Raw genomic sequence first — 15,347 nt, 5'->3', positions numbered from 1 at the left:
AATCATTGATCATTTCACGCAATCACATCAGTTTTTATTAAAAAAAACAGCCGGCTTGTGAACTTGTTTGAGAAACATTTTGTTTTGTTAGCAGTTTTTGTGCAAAAATCCAGCAGGATTCAGTTTTGCAAAAATGTCCTCACCTGCGCCAAAGTCTCCGGAGCTGTCGGACAAGAGTCGGAAGTACGATCGTCAGATTCGGTAAGTAAACGACATCGGTTAATCGTTCGAACATTCAATGTTTTATTTCGCAGTCTGTGGGGTGAGCACGGCCAGACGTTGCTAGAAAATGCTCAGATTTGCCTAATCAACGCTACCGCCTTGGGGACGGAAATATTAAAAGGAGTGGTTCTACCCGGTATCGGAGGATTCACTATAGTGGACAATGGGATTGTTACAGAGGAAGATATTGGTTGTAATTTTTTCCTTGATTTGACTTCGGTTGGTCAACCGAGGGCGAAAAGTGCAACCCAGTTTCTACAGGAACTAAATCCGGATGTACATGGTGATCATGTGGAGGAGAATGTTGATCAACTGATTGAAGCGCAGCCGGAATTTTTCAAAAGTTTTGATGTGGTTGTTGCCACAGCTGTGAACGAACGAACAACTGTGCGGCTATCGAATTTACTTTGGGATCAGCACATTCCGTTTATTGTGTGCCGGTCGCTTGGATTCTATGGGGTAGCTCGGCTACAGGTAAAGGAACATTGCGTCATTGAATCTCATCCGGACAGTCGACAAAGTGACCTTCGTCTGGAGCATCCTTTCGAAGCGCTGAAGAAGCACATGACTGAAACGGAGCTCACCCCCAAGGTGCCCTGGCTGGTAGTGATGTACAAGTGCCTGCAGGAATGGGTGGACGCTCACGAGGGAAGATATCCGAGCAATTACAAGGAAAAGTCAGAACTGAGGGAACTAATACGGTCCAAGATGACTGCGGATGAGGAAAACTTTGAAGAAGCGATAAAAGCAGTTAATTCCAGCTTTGGAGCGGGCAAACCAAGCTCCGGAATCAGGGAGATTTTGGCTGATGATTGTTGTCTGAATGTTAACAAAGAGGTAATCTATTTACAAAAGGAGGTTTCAAAATATAATACAGTTGCCTTTGGTTTGCTTTCAGAGTAACGCTTTCTGGATTCTTTCTAGGGCACTGAAGGATTTTGTAGAAAATGAGGGAAACGGTTTACTTCCGTTGCCGGGTGTTCTGCCTGACATGACAGCGGACACAGCTTCGTACATAAACCTACAGAATGTATATCGGTCGCAGGCAGTCCACGATGCGGAAATTGTATATCGTCGTACCCGACAGTTGCTAAAGGAATTAAACAAACCAAACGATTTGATCAGCGAGAAAGATGTGCGCTTGTTCTGTCGGGAAGCGGCCAACATAGCCATAGTTCGGGGAACAAAAATTGCGGACGAGTACGATAAAGGCTACAAAGCGACTCAGATCTCTGCGGGTTTGGAAACGCCCAACTCATTGATGGTTCATTACATGACGTTGCGTGCGGTGGACAAGTTTCAGGCGGAATACGGCTACCTGCCGGGGGAGTGCCAGGTTGAGGTCGACACTTCGAGGATTAAAAGCCTAGCGGCAAAAATGGTTAGCGAATGGGGCATTAGTACGCCACCGATCAGTGATGATTTGGCCCATGAAGTTTGCCGCTATGGAGGAGCGGAGATTCATAGTATTTCCGCCTTCTTTGGAGGATGTATTGCTCACGAGCTGATCAAGTTGGTTACGAAACAGTACAAGCCTTTTGACAATACCTTCATTTACGATGGGACCACGACACAGACAGAAACATTCAAACTTTGAACTGGGAAAGGTCAGTAGTACTATATGGAAAGTAGCTTGGCTTTCGTCGTTGATCCGTAACTATCAAAATATAATATTGCTAACGGCAAAATATCTTTACTTTCCCAGAGAAATAAATAAAAAGAAAAATGTGAAAGTGTAGTGATCTGTTTATAGGTAGTGGACATATTTTAGTATGGATACCCGGTCCACAATTATTTCCCTCCCTTGGTTGATGGGTTCGACGGTATTGCAAATATCATCAAATATATTTGTGCATTAGTTTTAAAGAACCTCTCTCAGACAGACAATTGCTTTAAGATGGTGGTACATCAACGAGACCGAGAGGACTTATTGGCCTTTTTTATGTTGTGTTTCTTCATGCTCTGCACCTGTCCATAATAACAATCAACCATTAGCTTGTACTCGCTGGCGTGGCCGACTAGCGGATTAGCTTTTGCTGTGGGCCGTGCTTGCAGAGATTGAGCTCTTGTCGGTCGGTCTCACAAACACTAATGGAGTTTGTTGGTTGAAAACAATCCCATTTATTTTTCCCGTCTTTGTTTATTATCTGGTTGCAGTTGAGAATCAAAGAATTGACTTGCGCCTTTTGTTTTTTCCCTATTTGCAGAGTGGGCAACTAAAGCGCATCTTGTGTACATGTTAGAGAATCAACTTGCGCATCATCTAAACCAGTTGCGCTTAAGTTCCGCACGCTGAAAATAGGAGAAAAATCGAAAGGCGCAAGTTCACTATTTCGATTTTCAACTGCAACCAGAATATTTTCCGCCAGGTAGTGATGTAGTATTTGTGGCATGTGACGGGTACGTACATGAGCCGTAGAAAAGACTATTGTTCCACAGCTTAATAACAGTGTTGGTGGACACAGCTCGCAGGGGCATCAATTGTTATGAGCTAGTCGTATGTCTATCCCTGTATGTGTTCATAAGAGCATCTATGACAGCTGGGTCAGGGAATGGATGTGGAACTGACGTATATGATAGAATAGTAGGTAATCCTTTCTAGGTTTCGTTGGTCATTTTTTTCCGGTATTCTATTTGTGCATTCGATTCGATTCATTCGGGAAGATCGGATTGTATAAATTTATTGAATTGAAAAAAGGAGCGACATCGGCAAAGTCCCAAAAAGTCGATTTTTATAAAAAAAAAAAACGAGATAACATAAAATCTCGACGTTTCATGCATTTTAAAGATGTTTGGCATCAAAAATACGAATTCGATTTCTGCAATTTCATGGGGTCCCCTCCTTAAAAAAATTGAGTTTAGGCTTATATGAGAATTTCATGTGTGACCGGCCGGTTCAGTCTATATTTCCGGAACCATATAAGCGATCCGTGCGAAATTTTATAGACATCTGTGGGGACTAAGTTTGTGAAAATCGGCCCAACCATTTCCGAGAAACTGATATGAGTTTGCTAGTTTTGAAAGATGGCCGCTTTTCCCGGGCACTTCCGGAACCGTCTATGGTGGTAAATGTAGTTAACGAAAGTTTGTTTGGCCGTCGGTGACCTAGAACTGCAAATTTAAATTGTTTGAGAGACATTTTAGCAAAAGTTTTACGAATCACGATTTGCTAAGTGATCGCACGCCACAACCCGTAATACCGGAACTGGAAGTCGGATCGGGATAAATTTTAATAGCCATTTCCGAAAAAACCAATGTGACTGTTAATCTGAATTTGGATACTTCCGCCGGAGCTTCCGGAACCGATGATGGTGGCCAATGTGACAAAAAAGACTTTGAATGGCTGTTAGTGACCTAGTACTACAAATCGAAGCAGTTGTGGTCACATTTTGGAAAAATTTTCACCATTATACATTCATTGCAGAATTAAATTTATTAAATTTATTTTATTAAAATCGACATTTTCTACGTGATCGTACTCATCACCATGTAATTCCGGAATCGGACGTCGGGTCCATTAGAAATTCAATAGCAGCCTATGGGAACGTTGCACCGTTGTACCTAAGTTTGTGAAAGTCGGTTCAGCCATCTCTGAGAAAAGTGAGTGAGATTGTGTTCGCGTACACACACAGACGCACATACACAGACATTTGCCGAATTCGGCGAGCTGAATCGAATGATATATGTCACTCGGCCCTCCGTTAAAAAGTCGGTTCAGAGCAATTGTAATACCTTTCTATTGAGAAAAGCAAAAACAAAAATACTCGGTCTAGAATTATTTTAACTTATTTCATAGAGAACGTACACTTAGAGATAGTCGTGTTCGGGTTCTATTAATTTAAACTTCTCAGGTTCGGGTCGGCTTTTCAAATTTGAATTTTCGAGTTCAGGTTGGGTTTTTTGAATTTTAAACTTTGCCCCACTTCCGAAGAATCAAAAAAAAACTGCAAAAGCAGAAAGCGGCTGGTCCGCATTATTTGCTACTGTCACCCCAAAACAACCGTAGAACAACACTCAACATCAGACGATCCCAATAAATAGCAAAATTTTGGGATCGACCTCACGTGCCGAAAATTAGATAGGCTCTCCACCATCCTTGGGCCACTATACCACGAAGCGGTGCGGTTTGCCTCCGAAGCACTACCAAGCACCCCTGCCGAAGCAGCCTGTGTCGCGGCCAGTGTACTCCCTTGTCGCTGGGAAGCAGCTAGGGTAGTCCTCAAACGGGCACTGAATTTCCTCGGGAGGACAGTGGGTAACGAATGCAACGCCCTCACCATAGCAGCCAACATCCACCTGGAATTCGCCAAGAAACGCCTCCCAACCGCATCGCAAAAGACCACGAGTCTGGCACGATCCTGGACCTAACATTGACGACAGCCTCATCCGTGCAATAAAGGCCGGAGACCCCCCAAACAGTATCATACCAAAATAAAGTCAACTCATCTACTGGAAATACCAACAATACATTAAATTATACACCGACGGTTCCAAGGCGGACAACGGCGTCGGAGCAGGTATCAGCGGACTGGGGAACGGGCTCTCCTTTCGCCTCTCACCCTTTTGCTCAATTTTCATAGCGGAATGGCTAAAAGAGACGCAGACGAACCAACCGTAACTTTAACTGACTCCTTGTCAGTCCTATGGGACATCGCATCAGGAACTTCAACCCACCCATTCGTACAGGCCATCTAGTCCCACCGAGACTACCTGATCACACTGTGCTGGATCCCTGGCCACAGCGGCATCAGAGGGAATACACTAGCCCTACACAACAGATGTGCCCGAGCCCAACTACCAGAAGAAATACCATCATTCGACATACACAGAGAATTCAGCATGAACCAGCGGAACGGATTCACTAACCACTGGCGGAGATTCCGAGGCCACACACAGAAGGTCAAAGGATCTGCCGACTACTGGTCTGACCGAACCAGTTTGAAAACAACAGCGAATACTCTCCCGACTCCGTGTGGCCCACACGAGAGTTACTCACGCCTACACCATCTCTAGGGAAGCTACGGACCCTGATCAACCAAATGGAATCCAATTCAAACACGTCCGTTTCAGTATAGCTAGTTTGCCGCATCTCGAGTACTGTCCATGGCTCGCTGCTTGCTTGCAGTGCCACGAGAGTCTTCTAGGGGTGGCCGCATCTGCTCAGGCTACTTGTATGAAGGGTCCTGACTGTCCTCCGCTGCTGGCCGTATCGACTCCGGTTGCTTCCACGCAGTGTCCTGACTGCCGTTCGTGGCAGGTCGCATCCGACCAGGCTGCTTGCACTCGGTGTCTCGGCTGCCGTCCATGGCAGGCCAGCTCCATCCAGGCTACATGTATGCAGTGTCCTGCTTTCCCTCTGTGGCAGGCCGCATTCGCTCAGGCTGCTTGCCCTCAGTGTCCTGATTGCCATCTTTGGCAGGCCGCATCCATCCAGGCTGCTTGCTCGCAGTGTCCTTTCCTTCCAGTTTAGATCCAATCCGTTGCTTTTGAAAGTATCCACAAGAATGAGCTGCTAGTCCAATGATGGGCTATTTATATGCTTCTAGACGACGCCGGAAGATTGTTTTCTTCTTCTTGTGGCAAAAGTAAAGAGTAAGCTCCCCTTCAGAGATGGAACCAAAGCGAAAAGTAATGCAACTTTCTCTCTCTCTCTTGTTAGACTGGTGATCATGTGTATGGGGGATTTCTTTTTTGTTTTCACAGATAATACAATATACGATTAGATGTGACATTTATTCCCAAGTAATCAACAAGCATTAGTATGTTCGGTAAAGTAGCATATAATTTGCATTTCAGATGCTTCCATCATTGTTTTAGCATTCGTTGGGCATAACTGTTGTTAATAACAATTTAAAAAAACTGTTTAAAGCCTTCTTGCCAGTAAGCAGCATTCTGAATGCACAACAGTAGCAAAACAGCATTTTCATGGCACAGCAGTAATGTAGCCGTATTTGGCCAAAAGAGACTTTTAAATAGCATTCAAAACGACTTAAATGTTTATCAGATAGCCGTTAAGACGCATACACATCGGTAGTATTTTGTAATTGTTTCTTATAATTTAACAATTTTGAATGCACCAGTAAGGCTCAACAAGTGTTTAGCAATTCTGCATTGTTGGTGTAGGTCGCACTTCGGCCAAAATTTGAACTAGTTATAGCAATATATCTTTTTACATACACTTGAGTGAGTAACCTTGAAAAGAAATATTCCGCTACACAAACGTTGGAAAGCACCTTGAATTGATATTAATTGACAAGCAAGCATAGACAAAAACCCAATGTGAAAAACCTTTCTTTAATATTTAAAAAGTTTGAAATAAATCTGAGCGCTAATTTTTAATTGAACATTATAATGTGCTTCTTGCTAATTTCACTTTTCCCGCGAATAAAAAAAAATTAAAAGTCTTCGTAGACTTTTGGCGAGGAGGGGGGGGGGGGTGGGGGTTGGGGTTTGGTAAAAGTCTACTATGGCCTACTAGGGGGGAGAGGGGGTTGAAAATTCTCAAATGTCGGTCTACGTGGTTTATGGACGGTCCCCAAGTGAAGAAATTGGCCGTTAGAGTAATTCCGAGAACTCCATTGGAGATGTCGAAGCATCTCTATTGACGCGCATACAGTACTATCTGAAGCATAAAAGCAATTATATCTAGAGAAAATAGGACGTAAGTAACATTGAGAGCCTTTCTTTGTTTACTTTCTCTTTCGTTTATTACGACGTGATTACAACACTTTGCACTAATTTTGCAGTACATATCGAAAGCCGACGGTTTTTACTAGACTATTATGCAAAGAGTAGAGTAGTAAACGTTGAAATAGCCGAGTAATGAACAGAAGAGAAAGACTCCAAAGAGAATCTCTCATTGTTACTTACGTCCTATTGAAAATTTTCTCTAGATATCATCATAGACGATCGTCGAACGCTGATTTAAGTTTTCAGGTTGACATATGTTAAATTATTTATAAACAACAATATTTTTCGTTATCAACAATACTTTTAAACAACAACAGCTGCACGCGGGAACAATTTGAAACGATTTGTTTCCGCCGAAAAAGTAGTGCGTAGGGTGTTTTACTTCCCTTAGCAAATCCCGCGGTTGAGTTTACACTCCATAAAAATTTTGAGTGCCCTCAAAATTATGATAAATTTGATTGCACTTTCTACACACTGACTGTAGAAAGGTCAATACTGCCGGCTTTCCCCTAAGCCCAACAGCAGTTTGTTTACCTCCCAATTCGCCATGTAATTCCCAACTCAAACGACATAAAATCATCGCAGCTGTATACGTCGATAGCTTTCAGCAGAACCAAATCTCGACAAACATATGATTACGGCCTAAAAGCCAACTGTCACAATCCACTTTGAATGGAAATTCCGGACAAACCGTTACACGCCAATCACAGATGTTGGTAGTAAACGAAAGAGAAAAGTTTTTTCATTCATAAACTGTTGTGAACTGTGTTCGACTAGTAACGGTTTGTCTGGAATTTCCATTTAAAGTGGATTTTGACAGTTGGCTTTTAGGCCGTAATCATATGTTTGTCGAGATATGTTTGTCGAGAAATGTTTAGTTCTCATCACGAAATATCTCAGCACCTTATATATTTTGGCGAAACATTTCAGATCGGGTACCTCCTCATCTTTTTCTTAGTGGACCATTATAACTTTTTCGACCCATCGATCGGCTCAGAGCTCTGCACTCTTTCGGGCGACTTTTGACGTTTCTGCGATAATGATGAATCAAGAGACAATGATTAGATGATTACTGTTTGCTTGTCAGTCTTTCGCAAGAATCAGCAAAATAATTTGTTTTTTACGTGTTCCAGTTGTGAAAAAAGAAGAATATTATCTTTATCTTGTTTTATTATCTCTCTGCAAGATTCTTATCTAGTGATTTGCAGTTGTTTGCCGCTAGAGTTATCAGTGTAAATACCGTCTGTGTCCAAAGATTTTAAAATAATTGGAGCATTCCACAAAACAAAGAAACTGCATTCCTCCAGAATATCGTAAAGGTTATTGGATTACGTTTGTGCAAGTTCTTGGAACGAAAGCGGGTTGTTTTCACGGGCAACGTAGCAAAAGAAGAACATTTGTGGGTGGAGAAAAACGCAATCGACATAATCAGAAGAGGCATTCGTCAACTCATTTTCGAACGAGCTGGTGTGGAAACACCCATACTACGTACGACTGGGCTGCCAATCGGGAATATATACCATACGGATAAGGTAATATAACCCATATCAAATTTAGATGATTCATTGTTTGGTAAAATTAAAAATGCATTAAGATTTCACGGCATATTCCTTTGGATTTGATCCGTGAGTTAAATTCACTTTTTATGGAGACCTGTAAAGTTCAAAATATCGGGTTTGTTTACCGTGTGTTTGTTTTAATTGGATTAAAAGTTATTTTCGATTGGATTACAATTCTGCCTGAATATTATTTGTCGATTTGTCAGTTTCAATATTTTTTCATCGATTTTTTTCTAATTCTAGATGAGTTACTCATCATTCGAAAATAACGGTCCGGGAACCACCACGGTAACCAATGAAGCTGATTTTCAGAAGCTGGTCCAGACTATTGCAACCAGCATTCAAAAGATTCTTCAGAATGGTAAGAAGTTTTGTGTCTGCCACAATCATTTTTACTGAACCACTATTTTGAAATTCTTCCAGTTTCGTCTATGCAGCGCATGGTGAATCAGTTTGGAACAGCACAGGACTCACCGGAATTGAAACAACAGCTGTAAGCTTGTCATAATTTTTAGAGGGAAATAATGCATTAACTATCTTTTTTTCAGCCACCAAATTCGAACCTACACCCAACGATTGATCACCGATACAACCAACCTGCTAAACAATCTGGTCAACTGCAAGGAACGCCACTTGAAGATCCAACGTGATCGGTTGGTTGACGAATTTGGCGCCGCACTAACAGCGTTCCAGTCGGTTCAGCGAAAAACTGTAGATCTGGAAAAGAATGCCATCCGACTGGCACGTGGCGCCCATGTGACGCTAAACAAACCGCCCGGGTCAAACAATTCCAGTATGGGAAGCTACAACAATTCGTCGATGTTCGAGGATAACTTTGTAACCAGCAGTCACGGTCAACGTGGGCAGACGCAAGAGCAGCTGCAGGAGGAAATCGATCTACAGGCGCTAGAGAGTCAGGAGCAAACCATTCGAGAGTTGGAGGTTTGTAGTGCTTGTGTAGGTTGGCTGAGATAAATTTTGATCTATTTGTTTCAATTTTAGGAAAACATTCTCAGTGTAAACGAAATTTACAAAAAGTTGGGTGCGCTGGTGTATGAGCAGAGTCATCAGGTGGATTCAATTGAGGCTTCTGTTGAACACACGAGCGTTTTCGTGTCCGAGGGGGTGCAGCAATTGAAGCAAGCTAGTGTCTATCAGGTAAGGTAGCTTTTGGTGTTTTTAAGGGTTATAAACGTTAGCACTAATATGGGGTTTTCTTTGATTATTGTATGTACACATGTATGCATGTATCTTGTATACATATATACAGGCATACAAGACATAGAAGCTCTTCTGTCGACTTTACTTATCCGGATATCGCGAACACATAGCTCTTCCAATCAATATTTCGTGTGAGGAACCATTGATTGTATTAGGTGGCTCTTAACCGTTAGCACTATTACGATTGGCAGATGGTCAGTGACCTACCTTCTACATGCAATCTAACCGCAGCGATATCGAGCAGAGGGATAAGTCTAAGGCGCTCAGACGCGCTGGAGGGGTAGGAATCCGTGTCATTTCACCCGTATTCAAAATGGTCATATTGAAGTTGTCGCCAAGCTCTTGGAGTAGGGTAGATCGATTATCGTCATGAAGGCAACCCCATGCCGTACCGTGGGAGTTGAAATCACCTAAAACTAGCCTCGGTGCGGGGAGGAGTTCCGCAGTATCACAAAGCCATCGGTGGCTAACTGAGGCCCTAGGCCTTTACGTCGAAGCTTGAGAGAGGAAATGTTCCTCTTTTTCTTTTGCTTCTAGGCACAGTAGAAGATGTTCCCTCCTGGGGTTTATCATAGTCACCTTTGTCAGTACACAAGTTGGTATGGATGTTCGTAGAGAACGGTGGCGTAGTTATTTTAAGCATTTCTGCAAAAGATCGCTTGGAGCGCCCCTGAAGAGAACGCTTAAGATTCTCCTTGCGCTGTATGTACGCGGGGCATGCCGGGAGATCATGTGGGTGTCCCCCACAGTAGACACTTTTCGACATCTTTTACACAGGAATCATCCGCATTTCTCACAACGGGTCTTATTCCTACAATAAGAGACTGTGTGTTCCAATTGTTTGCAATTAGTACAGTTCATGACCCGCGGCACAAAGAGGTGAACTGGTAGACGAACCTTGTCAAAGAGGAGGTAATTGGGTAGAGGTAATAGACTGAGTTGACGTATATTTTTTCCCGTCAGCTGCGACTGAACCTGACTGCAAACGTTTGCACTCCACTATCTTCACTGGCTTAAGCATGGGGTCTTTGAAACAGCCAGTCCCATGTTTCAGCAAGTCCTCGCAACTCAGATTCGAATCGGAAACGACGCCACTGACTTCAACCCTGTTAGCTGGAATATACACCCTGTACTCCTTCGTAAAGAGCCCGTAGCCAGCAATATCATTTGCCTGATTTAAACTGTTTACCACCACCCGAAGCTTATCAGCGCGAATTTTCGATACTTCTGTCACGGCCGAATACCGGTCCGTCAGAACTCGAAGAATTTGCAATAGGTTCAAACATTTTTAGTCTTTGGTTCGAAAGAAGAACACGTAGGGTCCGGTTGCCGAGCTTAGATATACAGTCGTGATTCGCTGGTTGGACATATTTTAACTGGACCGCTTTTTAGTTGGACCTCCGCTAGTTGGACCATTGACCTTTCTATTCCCGTTGAAAAAGAAAAGGCGCTGAATTATTTCGTGATGAAAACAAAATATTTTGCACTGCAAAAATTGATTGAGGTTAGGTATTTCATGATGAAAACAAATCAATTTTCCTTTGTCTTGAGTTTGCATTTGTGGTTGTAAATGAGCTGTCAGAAATCTTAATTGTCCAACTAAAAAGAATCTGAATGTCAATATCTTATGTCAAATTTACTTTGACAATCAATCTGACAATTCGACATAGATTTTTCATTAGGGCTTAAATCTCAAATGTAAACAAACTGCGTTTTCGCTATTATGACATTATGCGATAAAAATACTACAAGATTGAGGTGAAAATTTGGTTTTTAGGTCGATTTATAATTAAATGAAACAAAACGGCGAAACACGCATTTTTCGAGATTTCGACTTAGGCCCTTCTCATATGGAATATACAGGCTAAACTTACATTTTTAGACAACCGGGGCGTATGGTTATTAGTCACAAAATTATTATTCAAGCGGCGGTTCTATTATATAAATGATAAGCAATATCTACTATGATCATGTCTACTCTATAGTTGTTGCACATAAACATTCGAATATATCGATATTTTCATGAAATTTGAAGAAAAGATGCGTGCGCCCTTTCATTTACATTGGGTTTCCATGAGCCCATTTGCTGAGCCCTATTAAAAAGTATACTGTCAAGCTCGCCCATTTACCCGGCCCTACCTAGTAAGACAGAGTCAGTTTAGCCCATTTACCACGCCCTACTGAAAATTATGTTCACGGTTTAGCCCTTTCGCAAATGATGGTTGCTGAAGGGCGAAATCACGACTGGAATGTAAATTGGGCTTAAGCATTTTTTAGTTTCTACCCACTAAAACCACATAGGAATTAAATTCTTTGTTATATTGTCATAAGGTTTAACCAAAGATGCTTCAGGAAAAACATGGTCATAAAGTAATTTATATCTACAATAAAAATTACATTTAGCAAAGCATCGGCGAATATTGAAACTCATTTTTCTCCATTTGAGTACATTGCGACTTAGGCCCTAATGAAAGATCTGTGTCGAATTATGAGAGATGTGAATAGATGCAATTACACTACTAACGTTTCCTTTGGATAGTTTTTGACATCTGTCAGTCGGTCTAACTAACGAATCAAATTCGTTAGCTGGACAGAGGTGTGGCCAAACCAGCGAATCATGACTGTACTTTGAGCCGGGGAGCCGATTTTGTTTCGACGTCCATCTCACCTTGAGATGAGCCGCCGTCAGGGGAAGTCATTTTGACCTATTGCCCAGTACACGTTAGTAGGAGAATCAAGAAGGGGAAACGTAAAATAAAAACGGTACTGAACTTGTGTATGCAACGGTATCTAGACGGTTTACTAGAAGAACACCGCTTCACTGGTCGAGTAACGGTACTCAGAAACAGAAATACAAAAGAAGGTAAAAAATACTGAAACCTCGACGAGGCGGAGAGTGCGCAAGATAACCTTGAACGCGGATTTGCACTATTCTTTGTCGCTATACACCACTAGGATTGAGACCGAGCGCTCGAAAATGAATGTATAATGAGATGATAATCTTCAAATTAGGTCAATTTGATTTGATATTTTTTCGACAGTTACGATTTTCAATATAAAAAACTCTACTTACCTTTTAATAATAATAAAAAAACCAATTTGAAATATAATTTTTGGAGCGAGTTTTTGCAGCACTAAGATGTTACATGTATTATATACTCGACGCATCGAATGAATACAACCTGTCTTTGTGATCTACGCGTCACCCAAAGGCGTCAAACCCACTCCTACACTCTGACCAATAGCGTGTAGCAACATGATATGGTCGGTGTTAAGTCAGACCGGACTAAGTAACCCTTTATTGATTTCGAGAAAAACGAGTTTAAAATTTAAATCGCAGCATCCTTTACATGTTAATCGGAAAATACTTTTTGTCATAATTCTTGCTTTTTGTTAGATGTTTCAAATCTGGAAAAAGTCAAATGTAGCTGAAGAAATTCTGTATCCATGATATCATTATCTCATTTTTTATGTTTTGCGACTTGGTCCTGTCTGACTTAACACCGACCATATAGTCAAGACGCACGTGCTTGACAAATTCTACTGAGAAACCCACTCAATAATGTAAAATTTAAAAAAGCAAGTGAATTTAAACTTTTGACCGGTAGTGTAGCTGACCACGAATGGAGCTGTACTAATTGTGTAAATCCGACGCCAAGTGGTTCGGTTCGACCTGTACGGATACCATCACTCCCTGTTCCACGAGGAAAGGTGCCATTACCAGCACCACCTACATTTCCCATTGCGTCAGGAATATCTTCGCAGCTGCCCGTAGACCTACGGCTTATAGAAGAAGAACGGGTCATCGAACGGAAATTCCTTTAGCGAAAACGTCTACTGATGATGCCTGTGTTCAAGGCACCATAGCTTCGTCCGTCAGGTCAAGGATGTATGAAACCCGCTAGGGATAACAAAAAAAAATGTTCCGAAGTTATAAACGTTGAAAATGCATATTGTTAGAATCAGATAGTTAAGCTCTATGGGTATAAGTAATAAAAGAATTTGATTCTTCATTCAATGGCCCAAACGGTAAAGATTGGAGAGTGGCGTGTTAATGTCGAGCAACCTGGATCTGCATAATTCTTAATTCAGCATCGTTGATCGGATTCTAGGTATAAAGCACAAGGGTATTTGCGTCACGACGACGATGATGTTAAGTCACATTTATTCCCAGGAATGGATAGTTCCTTCCACAAAATGTTTATTTTCCCTTTTCCACAGCAATATGGTTTACATTTATTAGTTTAATAACTTTGTATAATACACAACCTTAGTTATTTTTGAAACGGATTGTCGAAGACACTAACTTTTTAATTTTGCTCCGCTCTGCATTGAGGGGTGATATGACCGAAGACCGAAAACAATATTGTTTAATCATCTTTCATATTTCTTCTATTTCACAGAACAAAGCCCGCAAGAAGAAGTTAATTCTGGCTCTGATAGCGGCAGCTATTCTGGCAGTGATCATTTTGCTTATAATAATAAGAAACTAGTACCGAAAAACTTGGCTGGAATAAAGATCGCTATTAGGTGGATACAGAAGGTGCATATTTCGATAAACACTTTCGAAATAGCAGTATGAAGGGATCTGTGTAGTTTGTATTTGTTTTTTTTTTTCACATAGTCGAAGCAGCAAATCGATTTTCGGTGAGCCTAAGATACTGATATCGCTATCCCCCCATCTTGACCGGCAAACGCTGAGCGTCATAAAACTTTTTTTTTGGGCAGTCGTCCGTAAATAACGTGATACATTTTATTTCAAGTATGAACATTCTAGAAAGCTGCATCATTCTAATGTTGTTGGGGAGCGAAATATAATTATTGTAACATATTTGATAGAGTTAAATCTGCAGCATGTTTTAGCTTTTAGAATCAAAATGAGGATTTTTTTGATATTACTTATCCAAAAGCAACCATTCACGTTTATTTATACACTTACTAAGTACACTCTTCGAGCACTGTATTATAATGTTATGTACCCCATATTGTACGACTAGGTATACTGCATATAGTACACGCACGTGACGAGAGAATAATAAAGAAGGTAATGCAAGAATATAAATCTATAAGCATAAAATGTAAGCTAAATAGTCCTGTATCTTGTCTACATATCCGAAATTCTTACCTTTCTTAAACCACACCAGTTTCCCAGATACAAACGACAACAAAACCAACCACTTGACAGCCGCAAATGATTTGTTTACAAACGAGTTTGATTTTGTATATTTTTCTACAAATCGTTTTCTCATAACAAAATCCCGATTCGAAGTCGTATCATTCATGCTTACGAAGTCATTCATCCGGTTGTTGGCAGTCTGCTGAAACATATGCTTGTTGCATTGCTCCAGTGTGAGAGTGTAAACATATGCAACCATGATGCAGCAAAGCTTCGTGCGTGGCCTGGACCTTGGGAGTGGATATAAAACAATAAAAAAAAATCGCCCGTTTGGTAGGTATCATAAGTTAATAAACCTTTTTTGCTCAAGAGATTCCTTCGAGAGTTTACAGCCCTGTTGGCAAAACAAAATCGAACACATTAACACACTGCAATAGCAATCCTTTGAGCTGCAAAACAGGACTGATTTTGGTAGACAAGTTGGTTTCCTCAAATTCGGCCTGTGTGGTCGAAACTGTAGTATATTTATTCACTTTGTT

The 15,347-nt window shown here is 41.3% G+C and overlaps 2 protein-coding genes across 2 annotated transcripts; both read left to right on the top strand.

The window, feature by feature from the left end:
• The first annotated feature begins 14 nt into the window (after positions 1-14).
• Positions 15-1,940, top strand: LOC131689103 (nedd8-activating enzyme E1 regulatory subunit). Its single transcript, XM_058973918.1, has 3 exons — positions 15-201; positions 255-1,059; positions 1,121-1,940. Exons 1-3 carry the CDS (start codon positions 134-136, stop codon positions 1,817-1,819), a joined length of 1,572 nt encoding a protein of 523 aa, XP_058829901.1. The 5' UTR covers positions 15-133; the 3' UTR covers positions 1,820-1,940.
• Positions 1,941-7,970: 6,030 nt separating this feature from the next.
• LOC131690029 (syntaxin-7) lies at positions 7,971-14,774 on the top strand. The gene is made up of 6 exons (XM_058975473.1): positions 7,971-8,444; positions 8,715-8,832; positions 8,895-8,964; positions 9,020-9,413; positions 9,474-9,629; positions 14,096-14,774. Exons 2-6 carry the CDS (start codon positions 8,715-8,717, stop codon positions 14,183-14,185), a joined length of 828 nt encoding a protein of 275 aa, XP_058831456.1. The 5' UTR covers positions 7,971-8,444; the 3' UTR covers positions 14,186-14,774.
• The last annotated feature ends 573 nt before the right edge of the window (positions 14,775-15,347 follow it).

The sequence above is a fragment of the Topomyia yanbarensis genome, chromosome 3 (genome assembly GCF_030247195.1).
Source record: "Topomyia yanbarensis strain Yona2022 chromosome 3, ASM3024719v1, whole genome shotgun sequence".
NCBI classification, from domain to species: domain Eukaryota; kingdom Metazoa; phylum Arthropoda; class Insecta; order Diptera; family Culicidae; genus Topomyia; species Topomyia yanbarensis.
This window is presented reverse-complemented; position numbering and strand designations above follow the sequence as displayed.